This window comes from Notothenia rossii (genome assembly GCF_949606895.1).
Source record: "Notothenia rossii genome assembly, chromosome: 8".
Lineage (NCBI taxonomy): Eukaryota > Metazoa > Chordata > Actinopteri > Perciformes > Nototheniidae > Notothenia > Notothenia rossii.
In genome coordinates, this window is record NC_136906.1 from 71,730,386 (window position 1) to 71,749,517 (window position 19,132).

Here is a 19,132-nt window from a genome sequence, read left to right on the forward strand (position 1 = left end):
CTTTCTCCTAGATATGGCAGGTTTATATATAGACTGTCAGGCCTGTCACCAAGGTGCCGATGGCATGCCTGTAGAAAATCAGTATGGTACTGTGAGGCCGATTCGAGCCTGAAAACATTCCCTTTAAAGTTGGTTGCGGTTGGCTTGGCTGCCCTCGACAGTATTGTAATCGTGAGTCATCGTCATGTTGCTGGAAATAGCTCTTATGTGCCAGAGATATGAAATGTATTTACAATGCAGAGCGTTCAGACACACATGCTGTGTACTCGTTATATAAGGTGCTTCTAGCTGGTAGGATATGGATTGATTCTTCGCGCTTATTTGAAAAAAATGAATGTTTTGAGCTCGGTAGAGAAAGCCTTCGTGGTACGCTGGTCCTCCTTTCTGATCGCCTAGAGGTGGAGGAAACTCATTTGCAATAAGTAATTACAATCACCCAGTAGTGTTTCAATATCAATATCAGGGTAGCCCCCGGTGACGGCTGATTAATGACACTGTAGATCACATGGCAAAGGCCAAACCAGACGAGGTGCGTCAGACGCTGTTGGAGCTCAGCAGGTGATGATCGATCACATCACACAGGGCGACTGTGGCTGCAAGGGAGTGCGGTCGTCTTTCAACCAGAAGGTTGTGGGTTCGATCCCAGCCCATGCGGTCAACATGTCGATGTATCCTTGGGCGAGATACTTAACCCTGAGTTGCTCCCGATGGCATGGCCAACGGTGTGTGAATGTGTGTGAATGTTAGGTCCTAGAGTAAGGTACACTGCTCTGTATGAATGGGTGAATAACATGTAGTATGTAAAGCGCTTTGAGGGGTCTTAAAGACTGGATAAAGCGCTTTATAAGTACAGTCCATTTACATCATGATTTTACCTCACATTAATTCATTAGAGAAGAACGTCATGAAGTCAGAAAACTAAACATTTCACAAATCTTTACCCAATCTGTCACAAACTTTTTCTACTAACAATAAATGTGTATTCAAGGAATGAAAAATGGTAGAAAGCTAAACTATATCAATTGTATTCCCACTCAGTTAAATGCGTATCAAAGTATACCTACATGCCGACTAAACATTAATCAGGGTGGAGACTTAACAAAGACATCCCCTTCCCCTTAAATCAGGGCTGAACACTGAGGATGTGTGTGTTTGTCCCTGCAGCTGCTGGAGCTGTTCGACAGCGAGGACCCGAGGGAGAGGGACTTCCTGAAGACCATCCTGCATCGGATCTATGGAAAGTTCCTCGGACTGCGGGCCTTCATCAGGAAGCAGATCAACAACATTTTCTTGCGGTGAGTTAAGATTTCAAAAGACAAAGGAGACGGGAATGTCACTCAGCGCTGGCATGTTGAGGAGGTCTTTTACCTTTTCATTTCACAATTGTCTTAGTTGGGGATGGTAGGTATTATAAAATGTCGTTACCAGTTTTGACATGAAGCCAAATCCCAGTTTAGACTGCTATACTGAATTTAACCACTAGGTGTCGCACTTGATTCAGCAGCCTTTCTCCAGTAGACCAGAAAGAGCCCTTGAAAGAGTTTAGAGACCCCAGTCTATTGGTTTTCCCCTCATACTTATCTGTTTAATTCATATCCAACATTTTGCCTTAGGCGTAGTTTTTCCTTTCTTTAAGGTGAAGCTATTTGTGGGGCGTAAAAACATTTCAGGGCGTTTGAGGCTGGATGTAGGACAGTGTTCTGAAGTAACTTAGTGTGGGGATTCAACATGAAAAAGAATATGGGTGGCTGTTTTTTTGCTGCAGTGTATTTTGCCCTTACCTCTACCATATCTCATGTCACCTCCCCCAAAACATGTTTTTATTGTAAACAAAAACGCCATGTGTATCTCCCCTTTCACACCTCTACTGAAATGAGATCTCCTTTATGTTAACGGCTTAAACTCAGCAGTAAATTGGGTACATCAGCGCGTGTATAAGCAAACAAAATATTATGTTAATCACTTTGGAATATTACGTTTTAATGAAGCGAAACAAGTTGGATTTATATACGCAGTAACTTACTGATGTCTTTAGAAAACGGTTTAGTTTGCATTCAATCTAACGAGTTAAAGCTTGGTCACCTGACTAACCTGGTAAAGCTAAATGAACCTTAATCTTCTATCACATGTTATCATGCTTGGTAGGAACAGACAGATTCCTCCTGCTGTATAAACGTGGTCACCGAGCAGCTGTGTGTTGACTCTTTACGGCTCCTGTTGCTGCGTGACAATGGGCTTTACATGATTGTAACGGGGGGGGGGGGGGGGGGCACTTGATGTCGTTTCCAACAGGCAAGGTGGCAAAACGGGAGAACCCACTTTGACCATCTGCCACGGAGAATAAAAATAGTGCCACAGTTGCCAGTCTGAACATAGAGAGCGAGACGTTAGCAAACAGGGGAGACGAACCACGAGCGGTCGATGAAAGCTCTGCCGCTAAATACGCGTCCAAGTCCGTCTCTGTCAGATATTTAAATTGGACTTGTTATCAAATAAAGAGGTTATTCAGAACATTAAAGTGTTTTCTGTCAGCTCTACTTTCATTGAAGCCCATCTGCAGGTAGTTTCACAGCTTCTTTTTAGGCGCAAACTAAATGAAAAAAGGTTTATGATGTCAAAGTTTTGTTGTAATAATCATTTGAAATTTGGAGCAGCCTGAGTCTCCCGTTTGGTTCATGTGTTTTTTCATTATTTGCGTGCAGATTCATCTATGAAACCGAGCACTTCAACGGAGTTGCTGAGCTGCTAGAAATCCTGGGAAGGTTTGTAATAACGTCCCTTCATTAATACCCACGAATATCTACTTCATTGCACCTTCAGTAGTCCAGTCAAGGTTATTTCAAAAGCACATTGAGATGAATAAAAACAGAAACCAAAGTGATTTACAAAGAAAAGGAAAGGAATGAGAGAACATAAATATCTGGATGAAATCAGAATAACACTTCACAAAGCAACACATAGTAAAGACATTCGGTTGTGAATGATTGGTTGTATTTGAAGAAGATACATTTGAGTACTCTAACAGTTTATACATTTGGTAACGCTGCCATGTTAGAAAAAAAACTTGAAGAAAATGTGGATTTGATAAACTCTAATGACCGAACTGTGGTCTTCATTCTGTCACAGCAGGGAGTCTAGGTTGTGTTTGTCTTCATGCTCAGTAATCTAACGCTGTCTTCCTGTTTGTAGTATCATCAACGGGTTTGCGTTGCCTCTGAAGGCCGAGCACAAGCAGTTCCTGATGAAGGTGCTCATCCCGTTACACACGGCTAAAGCTCTGGCCCTGTTCCATGCGCAGGTAGGAGAAACTCTCTTTTAATAATCATGATATCCTTTTTGATATCACTCTCGTTCGTTTTAGCTGCACATAAGCTAATTACATGTATATTGTACAGCTAGTGTTAAGGGTTGTCTCTGACAGAAATGAAGCACCGTCATGATGAATATTTGTACGAGAGCATCTCCTGGTGGCTTGGAAGTGAAAATGCACTGGTTCAATTATCAATACTGTGATTAACTGTATTTTTCATTTCTTAAAAGTCAGCGCTATGGGAATGTAAAATAATAATGACACGCATCATCGGCTTTCACTCTCAATATCATTTCCAGAGGATGGTCTGTACAGTGTTTCTCTGATGCCAGTTTTGTGAACAGTGTGTACTTTTACTCTTTTTCTCGTGTGTCCCTCAGCTGGCCTACTGTGTGGTCCAGTTCCTGGAGAAAGATCCTACACTCACTGAACCGGTACTTGTTTTTAGCATTCCTCCCACTCAAAGCACAAAGCCCCGAGCACTAAATGTGTCTACGCTGCAGAGAGATGTGTAATGGGTGCCAGCAACAGCCCACTCAAACAGACTGTGCGAGGTTGTTTTATTTTTAAATCGGGGAGAAGTTCTCACAAAATGTCCTGCTGTCTCCTTTCAGGTGATCCGCGGGCTGCTGAAGTTTTGGCCTAAGACCTGCAGCCAGAAAGAGGTATTCAGCACGCATTCACTCACACTGATCACAGTTTTCAACCCGATCTTTATGTAGCCTAATGTCCCGCGTCTCGTTTCTTAATAGGTGATGTTCCTGGGTGAGATCGAGGAGATTCTGGATGTCATTGAGCCGACGCAATTCAAGAAAATCCAGGAGCCGTTATTCAAACAGATCTCTAAATGTGTGGCCAACCCACACTTTCAGGTACGCCGATTTTACAAACAGAAACCTAGCTACAGTTTGTTTAGAAGTCTTTGAATCACTCTCCAACCTTTGTCTAATTTACTGAGTAGTAGTTTACACAATGCTGGAATTTCAAATTGTTATAAACCTTTTCGAAATGGTGTAGAATTTACACAAATTATTAAAAGGTAACTATGAATTCTAAAGTAAAAGAAACGCCACTTTTATTTTCTTGGCTTTTTATGCAGGGTGCCCGCGGGGTCTTAAAAAGTATTAAAAGGCATTTTCCAAGGAATTACATTTTGTAGCTTGTTTTCAATAAGTACCGTAATTTTCGGACTATAAGCCGCACCTGAATATAAGCCGTAGCAGCGGCATACCACTCTCGGTTCCACTTTTACTTTTGCGCGCTACCTGTCTCACTCTTTTCCGACCTCCAGCTTTTCCTGCTGGAACCCGCCGCTTAAAGGTGGGTGTCCGCGGACCGGCCATAGAGCCCATAGAGTTAAAGGTGTTGGCCGTTAGTTGTAAAAATCCATAGATTAGCCGCACCGTTATATAAACCGCAGCGTCGAAAAATAGGGAAAAAGGCACGGCTTATAGTCCGAAAATTACGGTATATGAATTGTCCAAAGAGGTTGTATTCTACAGTCTGCCTGAATGTAATCATTGCGTAGGTGTGCAGTGTGATTCTGTGGAGTTTATTTATGGCATCCCGTTGGATTTGACGTCATCTGAACAGGACATCGCACGCTCACTGCTTGATAGCGCGAAGGTCCGTTTACGCCGGTTGCTAAGCAACATCGTTATGGGGAAATTAAAGTCTGCGTCCAAATGGTTGGAAGATAAGGAGGAAGGACAATCAATACTGTATATAGTCAATGTGAGGTAAAGTGTGTTGCCAAGGTAACCGGTTAGAACTTAAAGTGGCGATGAGGTCTTAAAATGTATGGGAAGGGTCTTAACAGGTTTTACATTTGACTTCAGGGTTCCTGCATATACCCTGTGTTTTCACAATGCTGGAATTTCAAATTGTTATAAACCTTTTCGAAATGGTGTAGAATTTACACAAATTATTAAAAGGTAACTATAAATTCTAAAGTAAAAGAAACACCACTTTTATTTTCTTGGCTAGAAGCGTAAAACAGCAGAAATAAACAATTCAGAATTATTCAGAACCTTTTTAATATTATGTAAGGGGCCCTATTCTGCTTTTTGTTGTTTTCCCTTTCCTGTAGTGTGTTACTTAGGTTTTTGTGCTAAAGTTAAAAGTCCCAAAGAGTTTCTCTCCCACACCTGAAAGGATCATAATGGGCCCCTTTAATGGACCCAAACTGCGTCCTCCAAATTGATCAGAAAGTCTGAGATCGTTTCAGTTAACCTTCGAGTGACTCGGGCACTTCTGCGTGAAATTGCCATCATATTAAAGAAAACTTTTGAGAGTTTGAAAAGTGAAATGTAATCGCTATGCTTTCCAGGTTAGGAGTTTGTTCAACATTGAATAAAACACTTGATTGTCAACATAGTGGCTCTTTCATCTAAACAGTTGTATAACAGTTGTATAAGCTGAAAAATATTTTAGTATTTGAGATGAAACAATCCCATAATATATTCATTCGTTGTCGCTGACGAGACATAGAGCAAGCTAAGCATTAAATCATCCAGATTAAAACTAAGTCATATTTGTAAAATATGTTGATTGCTTAATGGATTTCATAAACGTTATATTTTGCAATTACAACTATAATAACAAATAGTTGTGAAGATAAATGCTTGAAGAGTCTTTAGTAGGGATGGGTACCGGGCCCCGGGGCTGAATTCTTAAAGACCGTGGTACCGTTAAACTCCGACATTATCGGTCTTTTTATCTGTACTGGAGACATCTAAAAAATATGTCATATGTATTATTGCTACATAAACATTATATTGCAGTTTTAGTGTCGCCAACTCCGTTTCTAATACGCAAAAAGACTGCAAAATGCGTCCATGATTATTTTTAGTATTTTCGATCTCTCTCCCCCGCCTGCTTGCGAGGGGGCAGGGCAGTTTACACACACGCTGCTGCTACATGCAGCAACACACACACACGCACGCGCACACACACACACACACACACACACACACACACACACACACACACACACACACACACACACACACACACACACACAGAGAGAAGATGGCGTGGTTAAACTTTACCCGTCTCGATGTGGACAATGCTCGATGCCAAAAGTGCAATAAGAGTTTAGCATGTAAGCGCGGTAACACGAGCAATTTGTCTAAACATTTAGCAAAAGTGCTCCACATCCAGACGGAGGAATGCACTGACTGTCTTTCTAGTAGCTCTGTAGCCCCGTCCACGAATACATTTTCCACGTCAGGTGTTATGTATGCTAGCAGCAACACACGGAGTCAACTCAATGATACAAACATGGGTTAATGATTAGAGGTAACTGAGTTATTCATTTTGTTGAAGTTTCAGCTATTCTGTTTACAGTTCTGTCATCAGATTATTTTCAATACGATTTTTTTAAAACACTGTTGTTTCTTTTGATGTGAAATATTATATTATTTAATTTAAATAAAAAGCAATGTTAATTTTGTTCACCATTTGTTTAGTTTAAGTCTTTTTTTAACTCTTTTGCTCTGTGCAGGTAGCGGAGCGGGCGCTGTACTTCTGGAACAACGAGTACATCCTCAGCCTCATCGAGGAGAACATCGACAAAGTTCTTCCCATCATGTTCGGTAGCCTGTACAGAATCTCCAAAGAGCACTGGAACCCGTGAGTGCTCTTTCACTCTCGCTGTGAACCACTTATCCTTACATTAACACATGCTAATGGGGTTACCATGGTAACATCGGGATATACACATCCTGTCCTTTGTTAAGAGAGCGTGACCATTAAGGAAGAAAATGTGACCTATCTGAGGCATACTTATGATTAAACAACAACTTGCTCTGTCCTGAAAGTAATTCCAGGCACTTATTTGAGTGGGAGACATTTACTATACCAACGCTAAAAAAAGAACAATTATTCAGTACAAATCTACAAGGAAAAAAAGAAATGTGTGAACAGACATAATGTAAGATTGCATGTTTGTAATCGAATGTAAAAAAATAAATAAAGTAAAAGAGTATATTTAACTTAAAAATACAAACTTAAAATTAATATATATATGTGATATTTTTATACAATTTGTGATCTTATGAAGTATTTAATTGTGCAATTTGTTTCATTTACGACTTCTGAAAAGAGTGTCATCATGTGCACCTTGGGAGCTAAACAAATAAATCACAAAATTGCAATTTTTCGGAGTTAAAATAGAATCACGCAACAGTTGTTGTTCACAAACCTTGTTAAATGTTAGTTTAATAAACCTTTCTCCTGAGATTGAATGCAGCCACGTTAATATATTGGAGGTTTTCTTTAAATGAGTGACTATTCTGATGATAATGTTGATTATTACATTAAAAAAGGTTACATTTTCTTAGCAGTTCGACGTCCACACACAGTCATGTTTCTCACGGAGCGTTTTTGCTGTTTTGCAGGACAATCGTAGCTCTGGTGTACAACGTGCTGAAGACGCTGATGGAGATGAACTGCACGCTGTTTGACGAGCTGACCTCCTCCTATAAAGCAGACCGGCAGCGGTGAGGAACACATCTACAGACCGTTCATTAGATTGAACCCCTTTTATCTCGTACTGTCCGACACCTGGGGCGGCCCATTTCACTGAATGGTCCCTTATGTCACAAAACAAGTCAGTTAGTTAGTGCAGCATCTCAGGAAAGTACTGTTTAATCGTCTTAGCTGATCTTGAAAACCAAATGTTAGCTTTGCTTCGACAGGGGAATTGATTCATGGAACTTTTGTAAATCATGTCTAATACTTTGTGAGTTTTGTTCCTACATGATTCAGATTATTTCAACCTGAGACACGCTCCACATTTTCTCCCTGAGGTTTATAAGCAGAGGGCTTATGTTTGCAGTAGGCGCCAAGTTTTTCATAGATTTTCTCTTCACCCAGCACACCCCATAGAATCTGATGTGCCTGCGTCTAAATGTTTACTTTACTTCTGTCTTTTGCACAATGACTCTGTATTTGTATTGAAACATAAAGGCACATATCCATCCTACAGTTTCTCATTTCTTATATCTTTTTTCATTATTTAAACAATGAAAATGACATTGATCAGCAATTTGAAATATAAATTAAAAGTACTGACTTCATGATACCTATACACAGGGGTGCACATCACTTTTTTGCCCTGGTTCTCAAAGGAGTACCTGGAGATGTTGCTTGGTGCGCATCCTTAAAATGAAATAAACCGGACCTTTTGAGGGGTACTTGACTTTATGAACGGGGGGGGAGGTGCGCTAGTGAGCACGCAGCAGGGTGCGGAGCACATAAAGCAGACCCTTCACGTGATAGCGAGGGGTAAAGGTGACGTGACTTGCAATAACATTAAAATGAACCTTTCTGTTGGTCGCTTGTTAGTAGACCCTTCACGCGATGGCAGAGCGAACAGGTACATGCAGGGCCCATAGTGACAGCCCTATAGTTGAAATCTACTACCCACAAATAAACACATGGACATGGGTTACTATTTTAAAAAAAAATGGTAAATGTATTTAGGAACCTATCCATGGGATTTTAAGTGGGGGTGGACCTCAAATCCTCTAGGGGGGTCCGGGGGCATGCTCCCCCGGTAAGATTTTTTTTTAAAATGTTGGGAGTTAATATCCAATATGAAAAAACACTGACACCTTCAAATGGAAATATGTGTTTACATAAATGGTGACCAAACCGTTTGAGACCCACTGAGATAACTTAGACTAAGTGAACTATCTAAACACTCAGAGAGTCCTTTACCTCGCCTGAGCTGAGGTTATCCCGAGCTTGAATGACACAGAGACCAATCAAGGGCTTTGATTTATGATCTGTATGACAGTGGCCATGTCGGCAGGCCACATCATGTAGACAGCCGGTCACCCTGTGTGAGGCAGGCCACTTAACAGGCCAGGCCATCGGGAAACCCCCCGGTCCTCCCGATGGCCAGTCCGGGACTGGGTACAGGAGGCGTAGAGCGAGGGATCATTGTCCACTAGGGATGTGCATCTCCATCACTGAGGCCGATGCGATGCGCATCTCGATACGTTACCACGATACGATACATTAACGATACCTTTGAAACACCAGGCGATGCGATACGATACGATTCACCCCTGTTGCGATACAGTTCGATACGATTTGATTCAACATTATGCGATTCGGGGCGATACGATGCGATTCAACACGATGCAAAAATAATGATACTTCAATATGGTACGACAGAGGATTTTTGTTTTATTCCTTATATTAAGCAAATCATATATTAACAAAAAAGTGCTTTACATATTTGGTACTGCACATCCCATCATGCCGTTTATTTTTTTACCTTTAAAAGCTCTCCAGAGTACAATTGTATAACACCTCACAGTTAAACAATGTAAGGATGCATTGCTCATGATTAACAATGTGCAAATAACAGCTACCATAGAGCAATGCCCATACAGCTGCCAGCCTGATGTGCTTAACACTCAGAGGCTAACACACCAGTGAGCAGAAAGCATTGGTTTCTATCTGAACAATAAAGAAAACAAATAACCTTTCACAAACAGGTATTTCATAACTGCTTACAGTAAGGAAGACATTTCAATTATTATTGGCCGTCACAGGCTGCTGTAAGCTAAACACCTCTCTCTGACAGAACACCTCACTGAGTGATTTAACTCATATGTCTCACTTTCAGGTTTCTCTTTTCAGCCGCAGACCCCACGTCGCCTCTTTATGTGCGTCGCTAAGTTCCTCGTACTACTTGTGTACTTTAAAGCGGCTCGGCATCGTTAACAATTTGCGAGTGATTTTTCAAGTTGACCGTCTGTAGTAATAGTGCCGCGCACATATACCATCAGGACGTTACTGATGGGGTGCGGCTGCGGAGTGATACTGTGTGTATGCAAGTCCGCATCTAGGACGGATCTATGTATCATGGCTGTAGACCTGTTAAGTAATAAAGATACCTCATACAAAGGTCTACGGATACCTTATTACTCTCCATGACCTGCGGTCAACTATATAGCATAAATGACTATTACACCGTCTTTCCTGAACAATCCGAAGTGTTGCCAAACGTTTGATTTGTAGGTATTTTTCGCTGCGCTGTGTTTCTCTTTCTCCTCAACTTCCGTGTGTGTTGATAACTGAGACTCTCGTTCTCCGTAGTGGCGAAGCAAATATCAAAGATCGTCTCTGCTGAACGTTGACAAGATAAGGGGATTTTATATGAATGAATCGGTTTTTTACCGATGCAAAGACGCTACGCAATCGATGCATCGCGAGTTCAACCCAAACTGTAGCCGATGTGCACTCTTTCAACCGGTGCACTCGCATCTTGAACGTTTATGCCGGTGCACCGATGCGAATCGGTGAATCTTAACATCTCTATTGTCCACAAGTTAATCATTCGCAGATGGCGTCGTGGTCACGGACAAAAAAAAAAAAAAAAAAAGATAAATTATTATTTAAAAAAATTAATTAAAAAAACCTAAATGGGTCACGAAATATACTTGGGCGGCTGTTTAATATACAGGGTTCGTACGGGTGCTTGAAATCCTTGAAAATGCTTGAAATTTGACGTGGTGTTTTCAAGGTTGGGAAAGTGCTTGAATTTTGGGAATGGTGCTTGAAAATGTAAATGCTTTACTTTTACAATAAATTGCTGTCCGACTGAATAGTTCGCTTTTTAGATTAAAAGAAAATAATTGCTTCGGTTCTACATAAAACAGCGCCGCTGCGGCCTTCCCGCGCTATGCGCGCGACCTGCAAGTGTTTGTGTTACGTGTGACCTGGGCATTCTGATGAGTGATAGATGACAGACAGTATGCCAGGAGGTTGCAGTTTCAACGAGCGTTGGCTAGCAGAAGACAAATATAAGCCATGGCTAAGACGAGGGTCAAGCCCACGAGTAGCCTCCTGCAAAGTTTGCAAAAATAACGATGCGAGAGTCTGCGCTGACGAGCCACATGAAAGGTACGCCATAGTAGAGCATTTTAGATTAGGCTAACGTTGCATGTTACGTTTGTTTAAGCTAACGTTAGCGAGCTGAATAGCAAACTCGATGAGGGATAATAATTGACCTTTCGCAAAGCCACGCCCCCCCTTGGTTACTGTTGTTAGTCCGACAAGATGAGAGCCAGATGCGTTAAACAAAGCCATAATGGAGGGTCTCCGTAACGTCGGAGTCGCAGACTCATTTTGGAGCAATAACGCAGCAATATCCTCCAGGTCCCGACAAAAGGGGCTACAATACGCTATGGAGGGTTATATCCACAGTATAAACATTAGAAAAGAGGGAGGCACAACATCAATAGAGGCACTTGCATACAGGTCGCAGTGCAAGAGTGAAAAACCACATGAGCTGTATGTCAAATTCGACGGAATTATTATTATTATTTTGGAATAAAACAATACAATCACAAGAGGCATTAAATGTTGTAGTTTGTCTAAAGTGAACTACCGTTTCCTTGGTGGCTTTCTGCATCCACCTTGTTGTTCCTTTGTGGGGGTCGGGGTGCCCACTTGTGCAGCAGGATTAGGGAAGTCGGCAGTAGGCTTTCCATTAACAAAATGCTACAAAGATTAAAGCAAAATATAAATGAATGATTGCCTGTTGGCTTTCTTGTTTGTACTTTGACCACAGGTAGACTAATAACGGAGCTCAGCTGTTCAGACATTATTATGCATCAAGTGATATACATGGTCAAAACGACCTAGAAGGACACAGCTTACAGCTGTAGTCGTGTGACTTTAGCTAATGTTAGTTAGTGAAATTAGTTAATTAAATTAGTTAGTTAATTTGTGAATGTAACTTTTGCTAGCTAGCTAGCTACGTTAGCACGTATTTACCTTGGAGCAAACGTATTTGTGTTTGTTGATATTCGCCATATTCAGCTGGGCATGGGGCCTGCCGCATTTCTTTATCCACTGGCGGCATCTCGGGTTTTGGGTTTAGGAAACGGGTAAAATATCACCCCCCCACTCTAAGCTTATGGGATATCTGCTATCCGATTTGCAAAGACCATAAGCACAACGCTTCACCATTTTCGCAATGAATTTGAACGCTAAGCTTGTCGGACTTCAACAGGGAGCCGCGCACGTGATCGAATATGATTGGACAACGGGCATTTAGGGGCGTGGCTTTGCGAAAGGTCAATTGCAGGGGACAATCATTTCAGAGGAGCGTACCTATGTTATGTGTGTTACAGTCGCCATTCTGTGGTGTTCAGAGGATGAAGCACTCACTTGTAATTCAACCCAGTACTTCTCACGGCATTTCGTCTTATAGTCACAAAATATAATCTATTGATTCGACACAGAACGATTTGAAAGCAATGTATTTCTACTGGTAGTAGGTTTCGTGCCTAAACCAAATGTGACTTGCTCAATCGAAATCAGTCACATTGACCCGAAGACACATTTTCGTTTGTATTACTGGCCTGGGGGAAGCTCGCGAGTGTGTTTGTGTATTTTTGTGTTTGTGTACTTTTGTGTTTGTGTACCGGGGAAACACTTACAAGAAACACCGGCTGTTGTTATGCTTGCTGTGATGTTACATTAGTCCGTTCTCTCCTTGTAATTAAGCCGTTACAAGCTTCAAAGTTGTATTTATCATCTGAATTTGCCGAAACAAGTTTAATATTCTGAAAGCCAATACTTTGTTTATTTGAAAACAGATGAAAACAAACTGTCTTTTATATAAAATTGAAGTATTATACAAGTAAAACTACATTTTGCTTTAATCCCATTTAATTGTAGAATGAACGCAGTCTTCCTTTGAAGATGTATAAGTCAGGTGTCTTGAGTAGTCAAAATGATCTACAAATCATTGTACACATTTGTAAATATTATTTTCCACTTGTTACCATTGTGAGTCTATTTTTATGCAGCTCTGCGTGATTTTGTGGCTACAATTCAGGCTAATACGCTACAAGAGGTGGAATAAGTACTCAGATCTTGCACTTGAGTAAAAGTAGAAGTAATCAGATATTGTACTTAAGTAAAAGTAGAAGTACTCAGATCTTGTACTTGAGTAAAAGTAGAAGTACCAGAGTGTAGGAATACTCTGTCATAGTAAAAGTCCTGCATTCAAAATGTTCCTCAAGTAAAAGTAGAAAAGTATTCTCATCAAAATATAGTGAAAGTAGCGACAGTAAAAGTAGTCATTGTGCAGATTGTTCCATTTCAGAATAATAGATATGATATGTTTTATAATGATTGATCATGAAAGTGTTATCAAAGCTGGTAAAAGTGCAGCTAGTTTGAATGACTTTGTATACTGCAGGGTAGCTTTTGAATTTACTCCAGGTGGAACTAAAGTCTGATTTAACACTTGAACATATTTCACATCATTCATCCACATCTGTAAAGTAACTAAAGGTATTAAATACATGGAGTGGAGGAAAAGTACACCATGTACCTCTGACTTATGTTTACTGCCAACCTAAAAGTACCTCAAAAATAGTAATCAATAATGTATTGAAAAGTTATTTGGTTGATTGTTTTATATTGGCTCAGACAGGTTCTATGGGAGGCCCAGTCTACGTACAGATCACTAATTTTGAAATATTAAACTTAGTTTTCTTTTCTTTAATTTTTCATCCTCGTGTAGAAGGCTATCACGAAACACACATTTGGTTGTTTATAGCATAAAGAACATCTGATTTAATGTGAGGTAGGGAAATAATCATTTGAGTATGTGTATATAAATATGTAATTTACAACAGCTGTAAGATGCTTGAAAAGCTGGAAAATGCACCTTGAAAATGCTTGAAAAGTGCTTGAATTTGACTTTGGAAAAGGTGTAAGAACCCTGAATATACCTGGGCGGCCCGCCCAAGTATAGTCTGTGTGGGAAACCCTGCACTGACATAATGATAATATATAATAATAATTAAAGTACATCCATTCAAACAGAACTTTTGTATTGAACATTCAACATTGCAAATGAAATGTGAAATATATATTATATATAATAAATAAACAAATAAATTAAATTATAATAAATTAATTAAATCACACACAACCAAAACAATACATTAAAATACTCAGGCTGGAAAACAGAGCTCTCTCTCTCTTTCTCTCTATACAAATATATATAAATATTTATTTATTTATATATAAATAAATAAATATTTATATATATATATATGAATCCTTTCAAAATTATCGCGTTAACGGCGGTCATTAAGTTTTTGAATTAATTGCCTTAAAATATTTAACGCATTTAACGCATGTGCAGAATGGCCCGCCCCATACATCCCACCGGTGGCAGCGCCAGGGTATGGCTGGGCTACACGGCTACACCCATACCAAGAAATGGCTTAGCCGCCCCACCATGAAAAAGGATGTTAAATTAAGCAAAATAAAGTCCGCCAACTCGCGCCGAGAATTGCACAGACAGCAGTTAGTAAGATTGATTTCAGGAGCCACTTGTCTGGAAATACCGAAGACCAGAAACAGTTTTGAAAACTTTTGTCACGTATCGTCTTCTCAATAGAACATCTTTGATAATGTCTTCTGGCCAATCAGAATCAAGATAACGGCGTGGTGTTGTTGCAGGAAGTCCCGACGGATAATACTTTTGCTGTAGTACCGTTCATATTATACATCCATGTGTAGTACAGGGGTGCACATAACTGGTACGCAGGTACGGCAACAATCTGAAATGCGTACCGTCACTTGTGTCACAAAAAAGCATTTGCGTACCGACGTACTTGTGAAGCTTTTCCAGAAGGTGGTTAGATCACTGTGTGCACAGACAGGGCTGCTGTTAACGTCGGAATTGTGCCAAAACTATGCCAACCGGTTGCGGAGGGAGACTCCCCCCCCCTTCACTGGAGAACTGCGCTAAAACAGCTGATCACAAGCTGATCACAACGTTCCCCCCCGTGTTGATAGAAATCAACACGTAATGAAATAAGACCCCACGGTTTGATGATTAATAGGTGTGTGGGCTGTCTTTCATTTTGACACACAGAACAACCTTATAATAAACGTATAAGTTTGTTAAATGGATATATCCGCCTTCTTTCATTTATCTTTCCATTCCCAAAACAATATACATAAAGAAATGGCATATTTTGGACATAGTTAGAATGGTGATTAATCATGATTAATTCATTTTTAAGCTGTGATTAATCTGATTAACATTTGTAATCGTTTGACAGCCCTAATATATATATATCCTACCCGGCTCATTCAAGTCCATAGGTTCACCTTGTTGATTTGGCTTAAATCCCAAATATTCCCACACCGGAGATGGAGTTAGGTTTTACAACCAATTTGATTTAACTTCAAATTCCCCATGAGTAAGTCACACGTTGTCTCCTGCTCGTCTCTATATTATTCATTTGGCATTTGAGTGTCCTGACCCGGCTGTGTGTGAGCCCCGCCCCTCAATCGCTTATCGCGACAGGCCTATCCACATGTATATTCTCCATAGGCCTAAACATATAACTATATACACATTCACCCCTCCTTAGTCATCTGCTCATATTGAATCTTCTCCCTTCATATATTTTACCCTCTCCTCCCTTTTCAAACGTTCTTATAAATAAGTTTAATAATAATAAAATGAAGAAGAAAGGGAAAGGTCATCAAAACAAATAGATTATTCACAATAATAAAATAAAATAGGAGGAATGATTGAATAAGTAAATAAATGTAGCATTCAGAAAAAGATCCTATTCTCCCTTTTACATTTTTCCATTACCTCTGTATATCGGCTGCCTAACAAAAAAAAGTAATTCAAACATTACATCCACCAAGGCTTGCTGTGGGTTGAAAGCCATTCAATGCTCTGGTCTGCAGTTTCTGGGAGATTGCCATGTCTGAATAAGATGCTGCAACCTTTATACAAGTCTACTGGATTGCATCGGAAACATGAGAAACTATTGATGTGATGATGGAAATAAGAAGGTCTATTTCTTCTCTGTCTGTTTCCAGGGAGAAGAAGAAGGAGCAGGAGAGGGACGAGCTGTGGAAGAAGCTGGACGAGTTGAGGCTCAGCAGCAGCGCTCTCGTCCAGAACAACAGCCACGGGTTCCCGGGTGTCCAGAACAACAACAACAACAACAACAACAACAACAATAGTAATAATAATGACACCCAGGACAAGAGCGCCGAGGCTGCTGCCGTCACCTCAGAAAACAAAGGTCCTGAGGACAGTGTGGCGGCCAATGAGAGCAGCCCATGTGCCAAATGACACCGGATGTTAGTTTTTTATTAACGGTTTGACATCGTGTTCAGGACTGTCAGGAGAGGATTAACGGAGACAGAAAAAAACACAAATTACACCTCAACAGTATATTAAAATCAATTTAGAGTGACTTAGAAACGCCAGCATTTCCTTGGCATAAAAAAAATATATATATTTCAACTTAAGACTATTTTTGGATGTTACAGTGTGGCTGCAGTATCTTCTTTATTCGTCTGATCAAAGATTTATCCTTTCACATTTAGTTTCTTAACTGAAAATGATTTTTTTGTTTTGTTTATATTCGTTGTATGATACATGGGAGGGGAGAAAATAATGATGACTTGAATTTAATGTTTCCGATTGTGCTGCACTTAGACAAGCTGAATAGCTATTTAAAGATGTCTATTTTTTAATGTGCTTTTCCTTGTTGCTGCCAACGCTTTGGGTGCAAACCTTAAGGAAGAAGGGAACTCGGACTTTGGGAGTATTCGGGGTAGATGGGACCAGATCCATAATTAAACATTGAGTGTCCATTGATGTATTGAAAAGTGTAGTTACCACAAGAAGCTACAGGACCGTTATCTCACTTTAGAGATAGAGAAGGGGAGGTGCATGGCCAAAAAGAAGATAAATCCTGATGAATAATTATAATCCCAGATATGGATTGATATCTCTGTAAGTGACTCTAGTTGAGACTGAAATTAAAACGTGTTCTCAATTAGGGTAGATGTCATACTTGTGAGATTATTTTTGTGTTTCGGGTGTTTGTAACTGTTCGTTTAGCTGGGTGAAGCTAATAGATGTCACACAACACCTGCATTTATAAAGTCACACTAAAGTATTGAGACGGGACATTCAAAGAGTGAAATGTTTTTCAGCCAAGCCGCAATTAAAGTCATGTTTCAACTTTTTGGGGGAAAAGCCTTGTTGGCTTTTTAATTTTGAGAGTTAGTTTAGAAGTTTGATACCACTCTCATAGTGTAAGAAACTGCAGATGGTTAGCTTAGCATAAACTGCAAATGGAGGGAAACAGCTAGCATAGCCCTTTTTAAAGCCTTATTCAGACCTACTCGCAAACACACATTCCTGGTAGTTTACCTCGCCATCCTTTTGACCAAAGAAAAAATATCTTATATTTAAAGTTCCAGAGATGTAAAATCAAGTCTGTATTACAAACACGTTTAATGTTTCACCAACTGGACTTCACGGAGCGTATTTCATCGTCTTACCTGTAGCTTAAAAAATGCCGCCCTAGCATGAATCATCAATTTGACGTTTATAGGCAATGTTCAGTATAGGACTATTTCTGAATTGTCGTTTTAATGCCTAGCTGTTTGTTTATAAAAAATAAAACATGTTAATTTGTTAGAGTAATGAGGTGGATTTTTATACTTTTAAACGTGGCTAGGCTAGCAGTTTTCACCCGTTTCCCATATCTATGCTAAGCTAAGCTAACTGCCTTCAAGTTCCTCGTACAGACGTGATTTATTGATCTTCTCATCTAACTCTCGCCAAACAAAAAAGCCAATAAGGGCATTTCCATAAAAGTATTAATTTAAATCAAGTTAATTAAGAAATAAAAACATATGAGACCTACAGTACTATCTTTTCTAGAGTATTGACGAGGCAAATATTTTCTAACGTTTCATTTTGCAGATGAATTATGATGGGATGCAGGATGTGCTTGAGTGTATATTAGTCGAGTGTGTATTATGTTAGATTGGAGGCTACTTAAAGGGAAATGCCACTCAATTTAAGATTTTTCTGTACAGTATATTGTTTCCGTGGTCTAGGAAAGTGCAGTCTTAGGAACATAAATGGTTATCTGTCAAAGCCGAGAAGACTTACACTTGTCTTACCACTTATCTGGCATTTTACACAATGCACAAGAGGCTGAGTTTTTATATCCAAACTTATTATGAAGTAGTGATATCAAGAAACACCAGAAAATCCGAGTAATCTTTACCATCAATGCCTGTTCACTCCCCGCATCTCCAGACTTTATAACCTCACATTTGCTTTTAGTGTCGACGTCGGGAGTTTGATGAATGTGTTCATGGACTTAATCTGACTGCCGTAGATCATAGGAACAACTTGTGACTTCTTTTTCAATTGAACGGTGTTCCCGCTGAACCCCGAGTGTCTGCTCTCTTACTTCTTCTGAGTTTTTAGGTCCAGTCTTTTCTGATGCCTTTCTGTCAGTACAGCATTCCAACCTCTGTGACGTTAAAAAAAAAAACTGCGTGGGGAACCTGTTTTGTAATCGCAGATCTTATTTAGGTTTCACCATCAAATAAAGTCTACTCTATCTTTCTACTCAAAGCATCCATAACCAGTGTGTTTTTTCCTTATCTCTCCCTAGTGTTTAGGTGTAGTACACCACAGAGGTCAACAGAGGGGGACATCTTTGTCATCAGCATTGAGCAAAATCAATGCAAAATAATTAAATGAAATAAAGAATACCTTTTATTTTTGATCAGGTTATCATTGAGATCCAGATATTTTCTGTAAGAGAGACTTGAGTACAGCAGAAAAATAAATAAAACACGGGCTCAAAAACAATCACACACCTCTTAAAGTTGAGTAGCAATTGAAATGTTTTGGCTCTATGAAACCTGATGTCCTTATATGATTCTGTTTTCTTCAAGGTTGTATCTTCCTGGTCGAATGCA

The 19,132-nt window shown here is 39.9% G+C and overlaps 1 protein-coding gene across 1 annotated transcript in view; it reads left to right on the forward strand.

Annotated features, from left to right (window-relative positions):
* Window positions 1-18,782, forward strand: part of ppp2r5a (protein phosphatase 2, regulatory subunit B', alpha isoform) — a 52,050-nt gene extending 33,268 nt beyond the window's left edge. The window contains exons 5-13 of the mRNA XM_079645476.1: window positions 1,165-1,295; window positions 2,703-2,762; window positions 3,190-3,298; window positions 3,691-3,744; window positions 3,925-3,975; window positions 4,063-4,182; window positions 6,816-6,943; window positions 7,711-7,812; window positions 16,208-18,782. Coding sequence (XP_079501602.1) covers window positions 1,165-1,295; window positions 2,703-2,762; window positions 3,190-3,298; window positions 3,691-3,744; window positions 3,925-3,975; window positions 4,063-4,182; window positions 6,816-6,943; window positions 7,711-7,812; window positions 16,208-16,466 — 1,014 coding nt within the window. The 3' untranslated portion in view covers window positions 16,467-18,782. The remainder of the gene's footprint in view (window positions 1-1,164; window positions 1,296-2,702; window positions 2,763-3,189; window positions 3,299-3,690; window positions 3,745-3,924; window positions 3,976-4,062; window positions 4,183-6,815; window positions 6,944-7,710; window positions 7,813-16,207) is intronic.
* The last annotated feature ends 350 nt before the right edge of the window (window positions 18,783-19,132 follow it).